Below are 23,816 nucleotides of genomic sequence, written 5' to 3'. Positions count from 1 at the left end.
TCTCTGGTGGCGCGGTGGTTAAGAATCTGCCTGCCAATACAGGGGGCTGGGGTTTGAGCCCTGGTCCAGGAAGATCCCACATGCCACGGAGCAACTAAGCCTGTGCACCACAACTACTGAGCCCGCGTGCTGCAACTACTGAAGCCTGAGCGCCTAGAGCCCGTGCTCCACAACAAGAGAAGCCACCACAATGAGAAACCCGTGCACAACAACGAAGACCCAACGCAGCCAAAAATAAATAAAAATTTTTTAAAAATAAATTTTAAAAATATACTTGTAAAGTAAGCACACTACAAAATATAATGAAATACATAATTTAAGGCTAACTTTGTCATCATATATTTGGCAAGTTGGTGTCAGACAAATACCATAATAACCTAGTCAGATTGGTCATTCAATCACTCATAAAGCATTTAGTGAGCTCCTGCTCTGTGCCAGACACTTCTCTCAGTGCTAGAAATACAAAGATGATAGTGGTGATGTCACCTTCCACTCTGAACAGTAAAAACAAAACTGATAATGGTGATGTCATCTTCTACTTTGAGCAACCCAGTTTTCTTCCTAAAGACTCAAAACAGTGTAGAAAAGACACCTGGGTCCCGCTTATCAGCAAATCTAATTCAAAAGGTTTATGATAGTCCCTCACCATGCTTTTCAGAAACAGAGGTGAGGGAGGAAGTTTATCAAAACCACTTATGACTTATAAATTACATCTCCCCATATTCCTCGAGCCACTTGTAATTAGTAGAAGGAGTATGTAATATGGCATAGGGTGTACTGGGCTCTCTGTGTGTGTGTGTGTGTGTGTGTGTGTGTGTGTGTGTGTGTAGAGAGACATTAAGATTGACAACCACTACAATAAAGAGTTCTGGGTGGGGGGCGGGGGGCGGGAGGGGTGTTAATTATAATTGCCAAGGAAGAAGTAAGAATTTCTACAAACCAGAGGTTCTCAAAGTAACGTGCAGATTCCTGGGATCCCCAAGACCCTTTCAGAAGGTCTATCATGTCAAAACCTTTTTCAAAATACTAAAAACATTATTTGCTTCTTTCACTGTATTGGCACTCATTGCATTTCACTCATTGGCATTTATTGATGGCTCAAAAGTAACGGTAGGTAAAAACGCTGGTATCTTAGCAGTAGCAGCATACTATACTAGTAGTCATTACGTTCTTTGCCACTACACACTCACCACACTCTATTTAAAAAAGAAAAAAAAAACCCAGTTTCATTCAAGAATGTCTTTGATGTAGCTGTAGCTATAAATTTAACACATTTTATAAAATCTCAACCCTTGAGTACACACTTTTTAATATTCTGTGTGTTGAAATGGGAAGTATAATGGTTGTCTCAGGCACTTACACTGCAAGATGAACTAGCCACTTTTCTACAGAACATCATTTTTCTTGAAAGAACGACTGATAGACAAATGATGGTTACTTATCTTGGGTATTTAGCAAATATTTCCTTGAAATCAACAGTGAGCCTAGGGACTTCCCTAGAGGTCCAGTGGTAAAGAATCCGCCTTCCAATGCAGGGGATGCAGGTTCTATCCCTGGTCGAGGAACTAAGATCCCACATGCCACGGGGCAACTAAGCCTGCGCGCCACAACTACTGAGGCCACATGCCACAAAACCACAGAGCCCAGGCACCCTGCAGCCCACGTGCCACAACTAGAGAAGCCCACGCGCAGCAACAAAGAACCCGTGCATCGCAACAAAAAGATCCCGCGTGCCTCAACGAAGATCTCCTGTGCTGCAAGGAAGACCCGATGCAGCCAAAAAAATAAAGAAAATAAACAAATATTTTTTAAAAAAGAAAATCAACTGTGAGTCTATAACATCAAGGAAAACAACTGTCAATATCTATTGCTAACTACAAAATTCAAGCTTTGAGAAAATTAGAATTTTGCAAACTCATTTCTACCATTGCGGACTTAAAAGCTTCCTACGTCAAAAAGACTTTTCTGATGAGAATGTGAAATTAACAAATGTGATTCTTTGACAATGAATAATGAAATGTGTAAACATTCAGAAGATCTGCATAACCCAAGGAACAAATATTTTCCAGATGATTAATGCATGGGGTTAAGAAATCCTGCATGGATAAAAGACACATTCAAAGTGGAGGACAGACCAACAACAGAGTATGAAAACTTCGTTTCATTGCTATGATTTCAAATTCCACATTGCAATTAAATCTTTCCGAAACTGCCTTTAGGAGTACACCATCTTGATTTCATTGATAGCTTCACAGGTATATTAAAAATGTGTAACTTACTGTATGTCAACTATATGTCAGTAAAAGTTTAAAAAGTAAGATACTACCACTTGAGTTTTCATATGGCATCAAAGAAGAATATCCACAATTATCTGAAAGGTCTGTTAAAATACTCTGCCCTTTTCTAATTACATATCTGTAGGAGACCAGAATTTCCTCATATGCTTGAAGTTAAATAATGTATCACAAGGCAGTGAATACAGCTACAGATATGAGCTGTTTTCTACAGCTGTTTTCTATTAAGCTAGACATTAAATATATTTGCAAAAATGTTAATAAATGCCAATCTCCGTACACCTGAAACTAGCACAACATTGTAAATCAACTATAATTCAATTTTTTTTTAAAAAAAGCTAGACTTCCCTGGCAGTCCAGCGGTTGAGACTCCACACTTCCATTGCAGGGGGCATGGGTTTGATCCCTGGTCAGGGAACTAGAATCCCACATGCCGCACAATACAGCCTAAATAAATAAATAATTTTTGTAAAAGCTACTCTCTTATATATTCCCTGTTTTGGAAAATAAAGTTATTTTCATTAAAAATGCTACTTAGGGTGGGGAGGGATAAATTGGGAGATTGGGATTCACATATACACACTACTACATATAAAACAGATAACTAATAAGGACCTACTGTATAGCACAGGGAACTCTTCTCAATACTCTGTAATGACCTATCTGGGGAAAGAATCTAAAAAAATGAGTTGATATACGTATATGTATAACTGATTCACTTTGCTGTACAGCAGAAACTAACACAACACTGTAAATCAACTATACTCCAATAAAAAAATTTTTTAAGTGCTATTTGCTATTCATATGGAATGGGTTTATTACTGTTATTTTAAATGAATTAAAATACTTCTAACATTTCTCAGTTTTAGTTTCTAATTTGATAGGTGTTAATAGACATAATACACATAAACAAAAGTTCTTTGAGGTTACCAGTAATTTTGAAAAGTATAAAGGAATTCTGAGACTGAAAAGTTTGAAAACAACTGCTGGAGATCTGATGATACTTTATTTAGCTATTCACCTCTGGATAACCTTACTGAATGCATCATAACTATCTTCCTTTGAAGAACCAGAATAAACACTGAGAAAAAAAAGGAAGTATGATAGGTAGAATAATAACTCTCTGCTGTAATATGAAACGATCTTCAATTGTTAAATTTGTTTAGTACAAAAAGGCAAAGGATAAGACAAAATATGAGATATTGGCATTTATTACACTTCAGCTTCCATTTGTTGAAAAGAGGGAGAAAATGATGACGTGTCCATACATGCTTGTATATGCATAAAGAAACACCAGGCACTCAAGAAACCGATAAAGGCAAATACCTATAAAGGAAGGGGAATATGGAATACACAGAAGGGTACAGGAATGAGACTTCTCAATGAATATCTTTAATTTTTAAAACATACAAATGTATTCAAAAATTTTTAATTTATAATTTAATTTAAACATAATCCTAAACCAATATTAAGCCATAATTCAAATGTATTTTCAATTTTTATGTTGCTCTGATCTCAGAAAAATAAAAAATTTTACTCCTTTTTTCAGCTCCGAGGCAAAACAGTATCACTAGCAACTAAATACTCATGCCAGAAGAGTAAGTATCTCATTTCTAAAACACAAGAGGGAAATGTTTTTTTAAACCTATAAATAAATCCATCATCTGAAAAAAAAATAGTAATGAATAAAGTAATTATAAAGAAAATATTAGGAGTTCCCTGGTGGTCTAGTGGTAGGATTTGGCGCTTTCACTGTCGTGGTCTGGTTTCAATCCCTGGTCAGGGAACTGAGATCCCGCAAGCCACACAATTAGGCAAAAAAAAAGAAAAGAAAAGATTCAGGTAAAACCATGAAATCAGCAGTTATTTTAATTCTTTTATAATTAAAAGATGTCATTGACAGAATTAAAAGCAAAATTAGATACTGCACAAGAAAAAAATCAGTGAACCTGAATATAAAGCAAAAGAAATTATCCAAAAGGAAGCAGAGAGGAAAAAAATAATTCTCAGTGAACTGTGGGACAATATTAAGATATCTAACATACTTTTTTTTATTTGGAGTCTAGAAAACAAAGGAAGTGAAAAAGAAAATTATCTGAGATGATAATGATGACTGCTTTTCCAAATTTGCTGCAAACTACAACCCACACATCTGAGAAACTTGACAAATTCCAAATAGGATTAAATTCAAAGAAAATTATTCAAAGGTACATGATAATAGACTAGCAGGGAAATGTTAATAATTTTTTTAAATCTTAAAGCAACTAGAGGAAAAAAGACACCCTATATTCAGAGGAACAAATATTTTAAAATCACAGAATTCTCAGAATCTGTGCAAGCCAAAATACAACAGAACATTTATAAAATGCTAAAAGAAATAATGTCAACCTATCCACTGAATTTAATACCTACCAAACTACCTTTCAAAAATGGAATAAAAAAGCTACAGAAATCAAAACAGTATGGTAGTGGGAATTCCCTGGCAGTCCAGTGGTTAGGAACCTGTGCTTTCAAAAATAGGCAAAGGACCTGAAAACACACTTCTCCAAAGATGATATACAAATGGCCAATAAACACATGAAAAGGTGTTCAACATAATTAGTCATTAGAGAAATACAAATCAAAACCATAACAATACAAATTCACACTCATTAGGATGATTATCCAAAAAAAGGAAAATAACAAGTGTTATCAAGGCTGCAAAAAAAATGGAACCCCCAAGCATTGCTGGTAGGAATGTAAAATGGTGCAACTACTGTGGCAATCAGCTTGGTGGTTTCTCAAAAAGTGAAACACAGAATTACTATATGACCCAGCAATTATACTCTTAAATAGATATCCAGAAGAACAGAAAGCAAGACTCAAACGGATACCTGTACACCAACAATCACAGCACTATTATTCACAAAAGTCAAAAGGTAGAAACAACCCAAATGTCTATCAACAGATAAATGAATAAACAAACTACGGTATATCATACAATGGATATTATTCAGCTTTGAAAAGGAATTCTGATACATGCTACAACATAAATGAACTGTGAAAACATGCTAAGTGAAATAAGCCAGACATAAAAGGACAAATATTGTATGAATCTACCTAAATGAGGTATCTAAGATAGGCAAAATCATAGATAAAGAAAGGAGAAGAGTGGTTGCCAAAGCTGGAGGAAGGAGTCAGTAGGGAGTTAAGTGTTTAATGGGTACCAAGTTTCAGTTGGAACAGATGAAAACATTCCAGAGATGGATGATGGAGACAGTGGTATTGGGGTGGCCAAAAAGTTCATTCTGTAACACCTTACGGAAAAAACCCAAATGAACTTTTTGGCCACCCCAATAAATAATACAAATGTCCTCATGCCAGGGAAGTGTACACTTAGAAATAGGTAAAACAGTAAATTTTGTTATATATATTCTACCACAATTTTTTTAAGTATCTTTGTATAGCTGAGGCCTTGCCAGATAGTTTATGCTACAATGTGATTGTGAACTCCTCTTTTTGTTCCCCTGCTACTCTGGGCCACACTGTATCAGTGTGACCTCTGCAGGAGAGAGGAGGGCTGTAGACTGAGTAGCTAAGGTCAGTCACAAGTTTGCTCCATGCCTACATGACCAGCCCCCAATAAAAACCCTGGATACCAAGGCCTAGCTGAGCTTCCCTGGTTGGCAATACTGCACACTTGTTGTCATGCGTCACTGAGAGGGCAACTGGACTCTCACACTTGGTCTCTCCTGCACTCCACTGTACTGTATGCACCTTTTCCTCATTTTAACCTGTATTCTTTCTCTGTAATAAACCCCATCTGTAAGTATAACAGCTTTGATCCTTCTAACAAATCATCAAACCTGAAGGTGGTCTTGGTGACCCTGACACATATGGAAAAGAAAATACCATATAAATATTAACCATGAGAAAGTTGGATTGGCTTCATTAATACAAAACAAGGAACACTTCAGAGCAAAAAATATTACCAGATATAAAGAAGAACATACACTGTGATAGTCAATTCATCAACAAAATATAATCCCTAACAGGTATATCAAATAACAGAAATTCAAAAAACTTGAAACAACAAATCAACAAAACTAAAAGAAAAAATAGACAAATCCAGAATTACAGTTGGAAATTTCAACACTGCTCTCAGGAACTGACAGGAGAAAAAGGAAAATCAATAGGAATGTAGAGATTTAAATAACCCAATTTAACCTAATTAACATTTAGAGAGCAATCTACCCCACAACGACAGAAAACATACATTATTTTCAGACAGACACAGAACACTCACCAAGACAGACCATGTAATAAGCCATAAAACGAGTCTCTTGTTAACTGTCTGGGCCCAACAGAGAAAAACAGATGCAACATTTCCTAAACTTATTTGACCATAAACCCTTTCTGCAAAGGCATCTCCAGGGACTACTGTTTCTCAGAACACTTTGGGAAAACCTATCCCATTCATTCTCAACATCTCTCCCTAGTCCTGGTTGTGACTAAGGAAATAAGGGAGTCAATAAATATACCTTTTCCTTGACTACCAATCTAGAATTAATCAATGTTATGAAGTGCACACAAAAGTCCTAAGGCAGGAATAAACTTGACATATCTGGGGAACAGCAAGGGGGACAGAATGGCTGGAACAATGTAAGGTAAAGGACAAGTGGTAGAAGATGAAATCAGAAAGTTAAGCAGAGGTCAAAGCATATAAAACCTTCTAAACCTTGGCAAGGATTTTTAAATGTGATTTTAAGTATGATAGGATTTTGAGAAAAGAATATTATCTTATTTACATTTTTAAAAGAGCTCTCAGGCTGCTGTGTAAAGAACAGAATGGAAACTAGGCAACCAGTTAGGAAGCTCTGGCAGCAGCATAAGAGATGGCTAAGACCAGAGTGGCTTAGACCAGATTAAATGTGTTTGTCAAGAAAAAAAGCCCAGAAAAATCTACATAAATTGTGTTGAGATGCCTTAAAGCATTTTCCCTACTTGGCTCCCAGGACATCTCATTCTCTTCCTCATGAGAAGCTTAATCTATCTTCCTTACATGACATCCCTCACCTCTTCAACCTCTTCAAGCTGGAAATGTTCCACGGCTCACTCACAAACCTCTTTTTTCTGGCTACTGATTCCTATGGTGATTTCATCCAGACACTTGGCTTTAAATGTTATCTACATAATGATAATTCCCAATTTTAAAGCTCCACCCTAGGGCTTCCCTGGTGGCACAGTGGTTGAGAGTCCGCCTGCTGATGCAGGGGACACAGGTTGGTGCCCCGGTCCGGGAAGATCCCACATGCCGCGGAGCAGTTAGGCCCCTGAGCCATGGCCGCTGAGCCTGCACATCCCAAGCCTGTGCTCCGCAATGGGAGAGGCTACAACAGTGAGAGGCCTGCGTACCGCAAAAAAAAAAAAAAAAAAAAAAAAAAAAGATCCACCCTAGGGCTCTCCCCTAAACTCCAGACTCATGTATCCACTTAACTATATAGTATACATCTCAAACTTAACAAACCAAAATTGAGCTCCTAACCCTCCCCCTCCAAACCTGTTTCTCTTAAGTCTTCCCTTTCTCAGATAATAGCAACTCCATTATTGCAATCTCAGGGATAAACCTTAAGAAATATCCATGACTCCTCTCTTTCTCTCACACTCCACTCCAAGTATATCAGCAAATCCTTTCGACTCTACCTTCAAAATATACCCAGTAATGAACTACTTCCTACCCACTTCCACAGCTATTACTCAATCCAAGCCATCATCTGTAACTTGGATTGCTACTTTCCTCTTAACTGTTGGTTCAGCCCTTGCCACTGCCTTCACCACTCCCCAACTGTAGTCTACTCAGAACACTGCAGTCAAGTGGTTCTAGTAAGTCTAAACTATAACAGATCATGTCACCAACTGCTCAAAACTTTCCAATGGCTATCTCACTCAAGTAAAGGTCCTTACAACGGTCTTCCAGACCTAATGTCATCTGACCACAACACCTTTGTGCCTCTGCTCCAGCTATTTATTTTCCTCTTAACGCCATGTCGAACTACTCTACCCCATGTCACTTCATTCCAGTTGCAATAACCTTCCTGCATTCCTCAAATACTCCAGGCCTGCTCTAGCCACAGGACCTTTAAACTTGCTGTACCCTCGACCTAAAACTATCTAGCCCCTAACCCCTAAAATTATCTAGAATGCAAAGCTTGTTCTTTCACCTACTTCAAGTCTTCACTCAAATCTCACTTCAGTGATGTCTACCCTGTCCTTGCCATTTAAAATTTCTCCCATTCTTGGGGACTTCCCTGGTGGTCCAGTGGCTAAGACTCTGAGCTCCCAATGCAGGGGGCCTGGGTTTGATCCCTAGTCAGGGAAATAGATCCCACATGCCACAACTAAGAGTTCGCATGCTGCAAATGAAGATCCTGTATGCTGCAAATGAAGATCCTGCATGCTGCAACGAAGGTCTCACATGCCACAACTAAGACCCGGCGTAGCCAAATAAATAATTAAACAAATAAATTTTTTTAATAAAAATAAATAAAATTTCTCCCATTCTTTAATATTCCTTATGCACTATCTCTGCTTTATTTACTTTATAATTCTCCATAGCATTTCCTTCTCTCTAACATACTATGTGTTCTACTTACTTACCGTATTTATAGTCTGTCTCCCCCAACTAGAATATAAACTCTAGAGATTTTTGTCTGTTTTCATCTCCTGCTATGCACCTAGTCCCTAGAGCAGTACCTTTCACACAGAACTGAGTTTGTCCAATACTGAATGATTGAAAGTTAAATAAAGCCTCTGCAGAAGTGTCAAATTTTGTTAGGCCCAATTCAAATCCTAGGATGAGAGTAATTAAAATATACCAATTCCTTTGTCTATTTATACCATATAAATAATATTCAATATCCTTAAGTGCTTTTAGTTATGCTTTTATTATTTTATAATATATTTAACCTGACAATTATAGAGGTGCTTACTGATTCCAAATAGTTCAACTTCTTACTTACTCTGGCATCACTATAAATAGAAAGAACACTAGGCTTCAGCTACAAGTCCTAGGTTCAAATTCTAGCTCTACCATTTACTGGTAGTATGACTCAGGCAATTTAGCCTCCTTCAAGTCTTAGTTTCTCATCAATAAAATAGAAAGGTGGGGATGGATTAAAGACCTGCCTGCCTTACCTATCCTGCACCTAATCATAAGATCATTGTGAAAGTCAAAAATGTATGAGAAAATGCTTCATAAACCATAAATGATACATAAGTGTCAGTTAAAATGTCTATATTGTAATATGGGGAAAACCTGAATGGAACAGAAAAGTTCAGTGTTTGGGGCAGCATATCTCATCATACCTCCCAGCCCCTAACATTTAACTCTAGGTTTTGGAGTCAGACTGGCTCTTCCACTCACTTACTATACCTTAAACAAGTTACTCAACCTCTCTGAGTCATTGTTTCCACATCCATAAATGGAGAAAATACCAACCTTGTAGCAGCCTTTTGACGATTAGAGGTATATAGACATATATGTAATGTAACTACAGAATACACTTAACAAATGACATTTTTATTTGTTGTCTTGACCTTCTTTAAAATGGACAAAAACCCAAAAGTAGATAATATAAACTACACTATGGAGGTAGGGAAGATGATTTTTGACTTGGAAATTGCATATGAAAGGATAAGAAGGAAAGTGAGAAAGAGGTAATCAAGCAATAATCTCAACAGTTTACCTATTAAATTTGTTCTTTCCTTCTTGCCTTTCTCCAAGGTTAAATAATAGGATGAGACGCAAAGATCATCATACAGAAAACCAAATTTAGTAACCTAAAAAAGTTCATTTCAAAACTAAATATTATATAGTATTTTCTCTTCAAAGGAGAATATTTTTATCAGTTTTTTAATTTCTCACACACCAAGATGTATTTTGACACTCTAGAACTCAAGGTACATGCCAAAAAAAAAAGTTGTGGTTTTCCAATTATAGAACCCTGATATAATTTTATTAAATATATTTAGAAATATGACAGAAAGAATTAAAACAACTTAAAAAATAAAACTACTATTAAGATATATACCATACAAACAGTTCAAGAATGCTTTATGAAATCATTAGACTTTGATATATTTCCTCACTTCTATGACACTAGTAATTATAAGGTATAACAACCACTTTCTGGCGGGGGGGGGAACCTCCCACATTAAATATACACTTAAGATATACAGCATACCAATTTCAGAAAACATTAAAATGTGATATATCCTTCTGAGATGGTGAAAACATTCTATTTCTGGAGCTAGGGGATAGTTACACAGAGTGTATTTGTGGATATTCATCAAAGTGTACACCTATTTTGTATACCCATTTATACTTTTTCTATATGTACATTTATTTCAAAATAAATTTATGTAATGTACCACAATGATACAGATACAGCTATCAACCAGATGAATTATTGATCTTAATATGAAAGGTGAAAAAATAAAGCTTTTAAAAGAAAACACAGGAAAGTTAACTTCATGACACTGAGGTAGGTAGAAATTTCATAAATGGAAACTGAAGAACACTAACCAACTGATAAACTGGACTTTTTTAAAATTACAAACTTTGATTCACCAAGATACGAAGATCCTGAAAAAGCTACAGAGTAGAAGATATCTGCAATACATATACCTAAAAAGACTATATCCAGAATATATAAAGAACTACAAATCAATATGAAAAAAGTAATACTCTAGTATAAAAAGGGCTAAAGATTTAAGACACTTCACAAAAGCAGAAGTCCAAATGACTAATAAACATGGGGCCCCTAATATGAAAAGGTACTCAACTTCATTAGTCATCGGAAAATAAAATCAAAGCTACAATGCAATACCACTACACACCCTTCAAGAAAAACTAAAAATAAAAAGATTGACAATACCAAGTGTTGGCAAACATGTGGAACAACTGGAATTCTCTCATATACTTCTAGTGGGAGTATAAGTTCATAAAACCACTTGGCAAAACTTCAGCAAAATCTACTAAAAATGAACATACCATAGCCATAACCATGACCTAATAATACCACTTAAGGTACATACCCAACAAAAATGCATATATACACTCATCAGGAAAAAGAGTACAAAAATGTGCAAAGCAGCAAAACTATAAATAACAAAAATGTCCATCAACAGTATAATGGATAAACTGGTTTATTCACAGAATAGAATACAACAAGAATAAACAAACCACAGTATAACATGGATTAATCTCATAAATGTAATGTTGAGCAAAAGAAGCTCAAACAAGTTATACTATATGATTCCACTTATACAGAGTTTAAAAACAGACAAAACTTTTCTATGGTGTTAGAATACAAGGAATACAGTGTGAGTTGGGAATTCCACTACTGATGTTTATTGAGCTGGGTGCTAATTGCAATGACATGCCTATTTAGATGAAATATTCATCATGCCTAGCTAGATGAAACTGCATCTAGCTGTACACTTTTCTATATGTATGCCGTACTTCTTTAAAAATCTTACATTAAATACGGTCCCCAACTAGTGAATCATGATTTCTAATCTTTTCCTACCACCAAGATTCTTCACCTAAACTACGCTCAGAGACTTAACTAGCAATGGTCCTATATCACCCTCAATGTTCTTAGGGATTTATATGTCAATATCTCTGTCCATATCTACTATATGCTAAGCTCTTTAATGTTCACTTGTTCAGATACTTATTAAATATCTATTATGTACAAAACCTGTGCTTGCTGAGAACTTGGGGTACAAAAAAATTAGTAAGACATAGTCCCTGTCTTCTAGGAGTTCATAATCTTATAGAAGACCACATACACAGATATCAAGGTAAATATATAGAGATACACACAGGATATTATGGGACCACAAAGGAACATCAGAAAGAGCCAGGGGGAGGTAAGGCATCAGGGTAGGCTTCTAGGACTTGTTAACACCTGAGTCCTTAAAAGATGAGAAGAAGTTATCCTGACAAAGTGCATTCCAACACAGGAAACAGCATAAATAAAAACACAGTGGTAAGAAACAGCACAGTGTATTTAAAGAAACAATGAACAGCTGCTAGACAGTTGCTGAAGCGTAGTAAAAGGGAGAACTGGGATGGGGTTGGGGTAAGTGGCCAAAGAGATAGGAAGATGCCAAGTCATGAAGAGACTTAGACCTTATCCAACAGGAAAGATGGGTCAGTGAGATTTATGCAAAGAAATTATGTGGTCAGATAGGTTATTCAGGGAGCAATGCAGAGGATGAACTTTAAGGGAATAAAGTTGGCAGAAAGAAGGACGGTTAGGAGGCAGTTTTAACTGTCTGGACAGAAGATGATAAGGGCTGAAATAATGAAATGAAAGATATAGTAAATCCGGAAAAAATACAGAGTACAGACACATTATGCTGCTGATCTCGAGACCACATTTTGAGAACCACAAATATACACTATGGGTTGACAATTTTTTTCTGTAAAGGCCCAAATAAATAGTAAATATTTTAGGCTTTACAGGCCACATACAGACTCTATTTCACTTCTTGGTTCTTGTTTATTTTTTAAACCCTTCAAAAATTAAAAACCGGTCTTCCCTGGTGGCGCGGTGGTTAAGAATCCGCCTGCCAATGCAGGGGACACGGGTTCGAGCCCTGGTCTGGGAAGATCTCACATGCCATGGAGCAACTAAGTCCATGTGCCACAGCTACTGAAGCCTGCACGCCTGGAGCCCACGCTCCGCAACAAGAGAAGCCTCCGCAATGAGAGGCCCGCTCGCCGCAACTAGGGAAAGCCCACTGGCAGCAGCAAAGATCCAACACAGCCAAAAATAAAATAAATAAATTTTTTTTAAAAAAAAACATTCTTTGTTAGTGGACTTTACCACAAAAAAAAAAAAAAAAAAAGCCACAGGCTGGATTTGGACTGTGGACATAGTGAGTTTGCTGATCCCTGCTGTATACCCATAAAGAAGCAAGGATTAACCTTCCTATGAGATTACTTCTCCTAAAATGCTACTTGCATATCAGTCCCCTACTCAGAAACTTCTGCATTGGTCCTGATGACCTACTGCATAAGTTAAATCCCTATGATGCATAGCATTCACAGGCATCTACACTCTAGCTTCAACCAGGCTCGTGAACTACACCCTGTGAGAACCTTCCATTCTTATTAAATTGTCCTACTTACATTTACCTGCCTCTGTATCTTTGTGGTGTTCCCCAATGTACTTTCTCCCTTTTCAAATCTACTCAAATACCCTTCCTTCAAAGCATAATTCAAATCCTTTGAAGTGATTCCACCCTCAGTTCAAACTCCTAAAAGCACTGCCTCAATTTATCTGGTATTTATTTTCTGTCTTGAGTTACTACACTTCAGATTATCTTCTTGGAGGGCAGGGAATACTTGATACTTTTATCAATGGATCTAGCATATAACAAGGGGTAAATAAAAACAAAGGTGTGTATGTAGATACATAACACATATATGTATACACACTTTTTTTTCTGAACTAGCTATATAACTGAAGCAAATGTTATTTCGCCATTTTATCAGTAATTGAGCACTTTAACTCTATGGACACAATATGAATGCTGTAGAATTACAGAATGACAATCCAAAAGCACATCTGTCTCTCTCCTACTATGTGTTTTTAGGCCTAGTTTAAGGGAACAATAATAATACAAGTAAAATTTTCCCAATGGTCAAAGTTAACAATCTAGATACAATGGGGTCTAGAACTCACTAGATCAAGTCAAAATTTACTTACGTATATTTTTATTCATTTTTTAAATATGAAATCAGTTTTTATAACTAAATTGGCTTTTTTTTTCCTTTTAAATTTGGCAGCGATGCATGGCTTGCAGGATCTCATTTCCCTGACCAGAGATTTGAACCCGCGCGCCCTCAGCAGTGAAAGCACAGTCCTAACCACTGGACCACCAGAGAATTCCCCTGAATTGCTTTAAATTCACCCTAATTATTACTCAAGTTTAAAAGTCTCTCTCTCTCTCTCTCTCTCTCTCTCTCTCACACACACACACCACATATGGTCTGAATTTTGTTTTTTAACAATAAGGTTGTCCATGACAATTCACACTACCAAAATTGCATTACTGATTTCATTCAGAATTTAGGGAAATAAGAATATATTTTAAAATTTTAAGAAAGTTGTCCATTTTAGTTCACTACTGATAAATACTTTTAATACAGAATGTTTTCAGCTGGATTAAAGGATTCTTATATTTGAGATTACTGAAGAAGTCTTTTCAAGTCTGAAGTATGAACTATGCCTAATTTTACTATGCAAAGAATGTTCAAGAATCTATAAAAATTCCTCCAGAATCATCTGGCCACATTTTCAGTGCAAAAGTTTAAAACACTTTTGAAAGGTATAGAAAACAAAATAAATTAAACAAAAGATGGCCATGAAAATGAATACTGTCACTTTTTAACTCTTCAAAACACACTGAAGAAAAAGTTTAGTGACTCTCAACCCTGAAAAGACTATTATTCATTGATAAATTTAATAGTAATAATGCATTGATTGCAGGACAAAACCAGGAGCCAGGGACTCCCATTCCTGTTCTGCCACTGGTTTGTACAGAATCTTGGGCATATCCCCATAAGCTGAACAAGAAAAGCTTAACTGACATGCTAAGGTTGTGAGAACTGATGAAATGTTTATGAAGCACTTTGGAACCATGAGGGAAGCCACCATAACCATTAAAAGTCATCTGCTTAATGCAAAACTATAGCTACCTGTTAGGCTTGCAAATCCTTTGTGTCTTCTTAACACAGCAAATCTTCAGTGAGTCAGTAAAGTGCATGTATTTAATGAGCGAGCTTAGCAACCTCAGAGAAATGAATTTTCTTCCAAATCTTTGTTTTCTCACAAACCATGTCTCTATCCAACCCAACTATTTGCAAAGGGAAACATGATCCGACCCACACTAAAGATCTGGGTCTAGGTATTGATAAGCCAATACCAAATGACTGAAAAGTCAGGAATCACAGTGGAATTTTGTCAACTTATCAGAAATGTGACTCCTGAAAATAATCCCAAGAAACAGTCGTTCTAACAAGAGTTTTATTAAAGGGAAAGTCCCTACCCTCTCTTACCTAAAGAGCTCTAAAGTATTTTTGGACAGTGTCGATAGAAGACTAAACTCGCCCAAAACCTGACCCAACGCGTTAGGTAGCTCCAGCACCTGCTTGGTGTTAAGCGACTGGAGACTGGGGAGGCTGCTCAGGAAAAAGTGCTGATGCCATCTCCAGCTGCCCCTTTCGTGAATGACAGTAACAATGAATACACTGACAAAAGAGCTAGGAGGCCACCCCAAGCCTCTGCTTAGCAATACTTCTACCCTACCCCCAACAGACAGAGCAGCAAACCCCAGAAAGGGGCCTCCTCTCACAGACCTAACATGCCCAGACCCTGCCTCTGGTCTGGCAATGTCAAAAAGTACTACCCTTCACTCCTCTCAAGACGGCTGAGCACCTGAAAGATGAGGGGAAAATGCGGCCTCTCGTTCTGAACTGCCAAGGGGAGCGGGAGAAGACTGCCTGGCAGGAGAAGGGCGAGCAGAGCCCGTATGCACCCCGGGAGACTAAGAAGTCCCCGGGTCGCGGGCGCCACTCGGAGCGTCGTGGGGAGGAGAGGCGAAGAGAGGAGACGGGAGGGGAGGGGACGGGAGGAGAGGGGAGGGGACGGGAGGAGAGGGGAGGGGACGGGAGGGGAGGGGAAAGGAGGAAGGCGCTTCCCTCCCGCGGCCGGAGGGCGGAGGGTCGCTCGGCTCCGCACGGAGGAAGCAGGGCTCGGGCGCAGGGCGAACCGTCCCCCCGGGGGGTGGCTGCGGCCGTCCGGCCGCCCGCTTCCCGGGAGCCGGAGGAGGCGACAAGTAGGCTCGGTCGGGGAGCACATTCTTTCCTCGAGCCTGGTCCTGAGGGAGGGCGCAGGCTGCCGAGGCGGCAACTCTCCCTCTCGCCCAACTCCCGGCAGAGCGTGAGGGCGGCCGACCCCGGGCTGACCGGCGGGATGCCGCCCGGGTGGGAAGGCGGCGAGGCCAGCCTCCGGCCCGCTCCCTCCCCACGCGGTCCGCGGCCGGCGGCCGTCAGTGCCCTCGTCCCTCCCGCCGCCGCGCGGGGCCGGGCCGCCGACCTCGGCCGGCCGGGCGCGGGGCCAGGCAGCGGCGGCGGAAGGGCCGGCCGGCCTGGGGCCCTACCTGAGGCTGTGTACCAGCTCCCGGCGTGACTGGCTTCCCGGCAGACCACTCGGTTGGACATCTTGGTGCCTGTGCCGCCTATGGTGCACGAGGATGAATGAGGAGGCGGCGGCGGCGGCGGCAGGAGCGGCTCCGCGAGGGGACGAGACACCGCGGGCCCAGCCCAGGAGGAGGCGGCAGCGGGGAGGGGATCAGCCCGGCCCAGGAGGAGGAGGAAGAGGAGGAGGCGGCGGCCCGGGAGGAGGAGGAGATGGCAGCCGGGGCGGTGGCGGCGGCGGCGGCGGCAACAATCACCACAAACTCGGGCGGCAGCCGGAAGACGGGGCCCGCGGCGGCCTCACCGAAGCCCGGAAAGCCCTGGCCCCGGTCCCCGGAGTCGCCGCTGCTCCCCAGCCGGGGCTGGTTCCGCCGAGCCACCCCCACGGCCCCCTCCCCTCCCGGTCGGCCTCCCGGAGCCACCGCCGGTGACCCCACCCCCGTGACTCCGCGCCCGCCCCCTCCCCCCACCCCCCGCGGGACTCCCCGCACCCACCCCCACCCCCAGCGGGGCCCTCCTGCCCGCCCGGCTGCCGGCCCGCCGGCCCCGCCCCGCTCCTCCTCCGGCCGCGCGGCGAGGTTAACGGCGGACACCGGACAGGCCACACGGCATCTGGGGTCGGGCGGCCCCGCGGGGAGGCAGCGGTGGCTGCAGCTCCGCGCACACAAAAGCCCAGGGCCGGGGCCTGAACCGGGGAAGGCAGACCCGGAGAAGATCCAACGCTTCCTTACTCGCCACTCTAACGGGTCCTGCCCACTGAGCATGCCCAGCAGCCTGTGCCAGGCCCGCCGGGGAATCTCGACGTGCGCGGTCCGCTCTCCGGGGTTTAGCGGCAGCAGAGGCTGGTGGGGGAGGGGGAGGGGGAGGGCGCGGGGAGTAGGACGCAGCCGCAGGGCAAGCCCCCTCCCCCAGCCAACTTCCTTAAACGCAGAGCACCCAGGGCAAGGCGGTGCGGCTTTCCACGTGGAAAGTCCCCTGTCTTCCCCGCCACACACAGGAATCCTTAGTGGATGCTCACCCCCAAGGGTGAGCACGCAAGTCTGTGGCCACGATGGGAAGTTCATTTGAAGAAGCAGGCATGTGGTAGTGTCCCTGTGGTCCTGCAAATGCTACATTTTGCTTCACCGGGCCACTCTAACCGTCTAATCGTGGCTCTGACACTAAACAGTTATCTTGTTTCAAGTTATATTTATGTAATTGCATGTCTTAACTCCGTAACTAGACTACAGTGTGATATAGCTAGCCTCAGTTATTCTCATCTATAAAATGGGTATAACAATACGCAAGGTGTGTCCCTAGGATTATGAGTTAATAAATGTAAAGAGACTGATATAGTAGTCATACAACAAACATTATTTCCAACCCTCCATTATCTTTTAAATCCCACATGTCAGGAACAAAGAATTACGTTAAAATTACACAAGAATCACAGCAAAGTAGAGTATCTTGGACCTCCAAGGAAATGTTATGGAGTAGACCATTCCAAAACTGGGAAGAGAGTAAGTGAAAGTTGCATACCTTCAATGAAAGACTTGGAGTTAAATTCATAAAAATTGTTATATCTGAATTTCACACTAAACAGATCCCCGGTAGAGTCCAAAACAAACGACTGACTGCTTAATTTTCAAGTTTTCCTAGTGTCATATAATAGATTTTTTTTTCAGGTACTATATAGTTTCTACCCCTCCTCTCACCTTTTCAATTTTAAGGCTCAAGGATCTTGCAGTGAGATCACAGTCCTAGTCAATTACTGGAACACTTCTGACTTTCACACCTTTTTATACACTGTTTTTAAGCTGGAAAAAAAAAAATCTTCACTCTGTATAGTTCTTTACTCAATTTTTAACCCTCTCACTTCACCACTAACCTGCCCAAATATTAAGCTATTACACAGAAGAAAAAAAAAAAAAAAGGACATGCCAAGTAGTCAATTTAGGGATAACAGAAAAAGGAGGGCTGGAGCTGATTCCCTGGTACTCTTCCTGAATTAGCAAAACTCAGTGATACCTGATGAAATGGTAAACTTTTCATTGTAAATTTCAAGAAAAGGAAATAGTTGATATGGTTGATAGGGTGTAAGAATGTTGATTGCTCTGTCAATCAGCTGTGTGATTACGGATATCTAGTAATTTAACCTTCAACGCTTAGTTTTCTCATCTGTCAAATGCAAACAGCAGGCATATGTAACTCAGGCTTACTGTGAGAATCATTAAGTATCATGAAAACAACTTATAAGCTGTTCTTTATAAATGTTTTATCATCCTCTGCTCCTAGCAACAATCCTAGGTCTCATTCCAAACTAGTAATGTAATCTAAAATTAAGCTTCCTCCCTATTAAAATGCTCAGTTGGAGGCTTCTTTCCCCAAAGGATTTTTCTTACTGATCAAACTCAGCAAAACCACAATGCCAAGCGAAGTGAAAGGTTAGAGGATCTTCTATTATTTCTAGAATGCTCTTAACATATCCCATCATTACTCCTCCTGTCAATTTTATTCTGGCTAGCTTATTCAAGGATGTACTCTTGAAGGAGATGTTGAAACTACTCACCCACATCCCCTAAATTAAGGAAGATCCATATAATGCAAAGTACTTCATATCCTAGAAGAAGCCTGTTTGGCAATACTGTACAATTCCCATGTTATTATTAACAATTTCCAGGGACTTCCAATGGTTAAGACTCCACGCTTCCACTGAAGGGGGCGTGGGTTCAATCCCTCGTGAGGGAACTAAGATCCCACATGCCGCGTGGCACGGCCAAAAAAAAAAAAAAATTTCCATTATATCCACCAGGGATTTGGGTTTGACGCTCCATAAACATCATCCAAAGTTAAGGGCAAGGAGGAAATCTTCACTAACAGAGAGTCCTTATGAAGCACAGACTTCAACAAATAAGGCACCCAGAGCCCAACATTAGTAACACATCTAAAATAGCATGTTGGATAGTCACTGCATCAGTCTGTACTAGCAAACGACTAGAAACAACCACAGTGTCTGTCAATGAGACTTGTTAAATTAGGGTATACCCATACATATGCACCCATTAAAAAGAATAAGGTGGTGCTATATACTGGTATGGAAAGAGCTCCCCCCCACAAAAAAAATGCAAAAGGCAAAATGCAGAACAATGTGTAAAGCATGCTACCATTTGTGTAACAACAAGTACTTATATTCTCACACACTTGCTTATACATGGCATACTTCTAGAAGGAAACAAACTGGTAACGGTCAATGTACATCTTTGTATATCTTTTGAATTTTGTGCCATATACATATACTGCCTATACCCCAAAGTAATTATTTATTAAATAATTTATTAGGCTTGATTTGGGGAACCTATATGGCAATATTAAGTTGCCCATTTTTAGATTTTACTTATACACAACTGACACCTCGAGAAGCCCCTAATTACTAAAAGCCCTTTGTCAGAAAAATATTCTAGAATGATACCACAGGGTTTTGAAAAAATCAAGGTTGAGAGAAGGGAGTTTAGCATAAGGATGCTCTTTAAATTTCAATTAACACTGGTACTCTAACCTAGTATCAGTTGACTTTGCTCTTTTCTTCTTTAGAAACCAAACTTAATAAGTAACATTTATTAAACACCTACTATGCACCTGACACTAGGCTAAGTACTTTACATAGTTTATGATTCTTACAAGATGAAAACTTGTTCATTTCCAATTTCAGGGAGTAAATTTTGTACATAGAGCTTTTTCCAAATTTATTGTTTATATTATTTAGGATTCCCAGAAATTAAACAACTGAGTCAAAAGATTTGAAGTTTTTTTTACAGGCTGACAAGTTTTCTTAAAAAGAAAATTCTTATTCATTACTGATTGCCCCCATTAGCTCTGGTGACCTATTTTCTACTATTATATTACTTTCCTTCTTTCAATCCAGAGATTTTAAACAAGTGGATTCTCAGTGATAGCCATTTACACCTTCCATCTTTTGTCCCTTGTTGCTACACTTAGACAATATGTATCAGGCCTCCAATTTGTTACTGCCTTTTTGGAATCCAGTCCAGGAAAATACCTGGCTACAATATTTTATGCTGGCCCTACAGCCATTCTATCATGTTGCTAATGGGAAGTTATCCATCTTAAAATCTCCTATACCTTCTCCTAAACAAAGAGATTTAAACAAAGGTTCAATATTCTCCCCATAGGTTCATCAGAATTAGGTAAACAGTTTCCTTCTATCCAAACTATTTTTGTTTTTTTTCCCTTTTTTTTGGCCACGGTTTGTGGGATCTTAGCTCCCCGACCAGGGATTGAACCCGTGCCCTCGGCAGTGAAAGCATGAAGTCCTAACCACTGGACCTCCAGGGAATTCCCTATTTTTCTGTTTTTTTTCAATTCAAGGTCTCTATATCCTCTAGGAATCTATTCCTGATTTACTCTATTGGTCCTCCCACTTATCCACATTTTTCAAGAATTCACTCTACAGGATACAGTACCTTTTACTCTATTACTGTATACGTTTATTAAACATTATCTTCCTGACTAAGCAGTCAAAGGGTAGGAATTGTTTCTATAGTATAATTGTCAGCTACACATGAAATACCTCATCAAAGTATAGAAGCTCTCTTAACTTATTTCTATTTAACCAACTTACTGGACTAAGTGATGCTGTCCATCTCCATAGTAAAATACACTGAACCATGCCCACCACAAGCTGAATTCTTGAAGATGGCAGACTACACTTTTTAGGAAACTCACACTGTTGCACTCTTCTCCCAGGTTTGTGTGCATAACTAACAAGGGTCAATCATGTTCTCCAACCTATTTATACGAGATGTACAAAGTACTGCCATTACATAATTTAATAAAATATTACATAAACCAATGAAACACAAACACATAATGCAAAAGGTGTTAGTACTAAAATTAGGTGGAATGCTTTGGACTCGAATAAAAACAACTGTCAAATTAGAGGCAGATAAAATGACTGAAGGCTGGAGAAAAAAAAATCATGAAAAAGTGTATCATTATACACTTAATGCCTCAAGAATTAAGATCTTAAATGTCTAAGATCTTACTCTACTTTCAAAAAATCTGAACTGAAATTTGTAAACCGTACGTTATAGGAGTGGTTTGTGGAAGGAAGATACAGAATTCCAATCAAAGAACTCATACTCAGAGCAAAGGCTGACATCAAAATATTACCAAGTTAATAAAGATTGATATTTTCTGAGTTTTAAAAAAAAACTGTACACAACGTCATTTACATTTCCTTACTATGACTCCTATTTTTCATCTACCAGCTAGATAAGAGGGCTTCTACTGTACACACATAAGGGCAGACTGATTTTGCCCTCCAAAGAAAAATTTTAAGCACATCTGAGAGCATTAGAGCAGAGAGTACTACAGCATTAAGGGCAGGGAGGTAATATAGCATTAAGCTGGGTATGAATCCCTGCCCCAAACTTACTTCCCCTGTAACCTTAAGCAAGTTAACCGAATCTCACTTTCCTCCTCTAAAAGTGAGGTATTAAAATTAAACCTACCTCACAGGGTTTTGAGGTTAAATGACAATTCATGTAAAGCATTTAGCATGGTGCCTGGCATATGGTAAGTGCTAAGTAGGATGTGCACTGCCAGCAAAAGACATGCCTATTCTCAGCCCTTACAGAGAAAAAGTATCGATTTTAAGATTAATTTAAGCCCTATCTTGAAAATAATTCATTAGAACACTGGAAGCCATGCAGCATTAGGCAGAGTACTGAATTACTTCTAAGTGGTCATTAACCAAAGGTGGTATCAGAATGCCTTAGAGTTTTTGTCAAATTCAGAAGTCCAGGCTGTATCCCAGTTGAATCAGGCTCTCCAGGGTCCAGGTATGCATCGATATATAGATGTATAACAGAGATATATAACAGAGAGAGATATAATTTATACTTATATTTTTAATATATTTTTATATATATTTATATATGAAAAGTTCCACAAGTGGCTCTGATGTGAATCACTGAAGAAGAACTGTTAAGAAGATAAAATTATTGATGCTTTAATAAAAGACCACCCAGTTAGTACTTACTCAAATATTAAAATATCATTAAAAGACATAGATTAACTTATGAGTTAGTCAAATCACCAAAATAAATTTAATGAAATTAATAGTTGCAAAAACTACTACATAAGCATAAATATTGAGAGCTCAATATTTCCAGGTTTTTCCTATTCAAACCTATAGATCTGCAGATGTATATCAAAACCATCATATCACCTCCCCAAAAGTGTCACTCCTACTGAAATGTTTTTCCTATATTAAAGAGAACTATAAGACACACCTCGTCAGCATTAAATTTCTAACTTTGCCTTCACATGTTTAGCTTGGAGACATGTCTTTAATATATGCTTCCAAAGCAGGGTTTCTCAACCTTAGCTCTACTAACATTTTGAGCTGGGTGATTCTTGGAGATGGGTGGGGCACCCAGGCTGTCCTGCGCATCGTTGAGATATTTAGCAGCATCCCTGGCCATTACCCACTAGATGCCAGTAGAATCCCACCTTACTCCAGTTGTGACAACCAAAATGCTTCTGGACATCGCCAAATGTCCCTTGGGGAAAGGGGGGGACAAAATCACTCCCAGCTGAGAAGCCACTGCTCCACCGAATGTTTATCCTTCCTGGCTCTCTTCAATTTTCTCTTTTCTGAGCTAGTGCATTATCTCAATTTCTTCATACAGGACAAAGTGAGCAGACCCAAAAAAAGGACTAGCTGGTGTGTTTTATCGCGAAAAGAAGCAATATGTTAGCTAGCACAAGTACTTCTCACTTAGCTATCAGCAGCACATTGGTAGAACTGGGTTTGAATGCCCGTTCAAGCACTTACCAGCAGTGTGGTCTTGAGCAAGTCGCTTAACCTCTCGAAATCTGTTTCCTCATCTGCAAAATGGGAATAACAACACCTACTTTGCAGAATTGCTACATTAGAGACAACAGATAAAATAGTTCTGTGCCTGACACATAGTAGAACTGCAATAAATGATAGCTATTATTATATTAATACCATAAAGGTTGATAGCATTGAAGGATATTGTACACCCTCTGCAATGCTTATAAAAGCACTCCAAAATTTACTGTGCAAAAACAAAAACAAAAAAAAAATTTATTGTGTATTAGAATCACTGGTGATGTTTGCTAAAAACTGAAGATGCCCAAATCCTACCCTCCAAGAGGTCCAGGAACAAAGCTAGAAAAACTCGCTGAGATTTTTTAATATTCTACTTGACTCTGGTGTATTTTCACACTGTTGTAAAACT

The 23,816-nt window shown here is 39.6% G+C and overlaps 1 protein-coding gene and 1 long non-coding RNA gene across 4 annotated transcripts in view; both read right to left on the bottom strand.

The window, feature by feature from the left end:
• MEMO1 (mediator of cell motility 1) overlaps positions 1–17,381 on the bottom strand; it is a 135,968-nt gene extending 118,587 nt beyond the window's left edge. The window contains exons 1-2 of one of the 3 annotated variants that reach the window (XM_067007866.1): positions 17,280–17,381; positions 16,512–16,589 (exon numbers count right to left, since the gene is read on the bottom strand). In XM_067007866.1, the coding sequence (XP_066863967.1) occupies positions 16,512–16,572 (61 nt within the window). In that variant the 5' untranslated portion in view covers positions 16,573–16,589; positions 17,280–17,381. Of the gene's footprint in view, positions 1–16,511; positions 16,955–17,279 lie in introns of those variants that run through there. The other 2 variants (XR_010835589.1, XM_059078754.2) reach the window with 2 other exon arrangements.
• Positions 17,382–22,439: 5,058 nt separating this feature from the next.
• On the bottom strand, positions 22,440–23,441 carry LOC136792168 (uncharacterized). The gene is made up of 2 exons (XR_010835590.1): positions 23,387–23,441; positions 22,440–22,530 (listed from the first exon to the last, which is right to left on the bottom strand). It is a non-coding gene; the product is annotated as an uncharacterized lncRNA (long non-coding RNA).
• Between the last annotated feature and the right edge of the window lie 375 nt (positions 23,442–23,816).

Source organism: Kogia breviceps, chromosome 11, assembly GCF_026419965.1.
Source record: "Kogia breviceps isolate mKogBre1 chromosome 11, mKogBre1 haplotype 1, whole genome shotgun sequence".
Lineage (NCBI taxonomy): Eukaryota > Metazoa > Chordata > Mammalia > Artiodactyla > Physeteridae > Kogia > Kogia breviceps.
The sequence above is the reverse complement of the archived record's forward strand: the minus strand, read 5'-3'. Positions and strand labels throughout refer to the sequence as shown.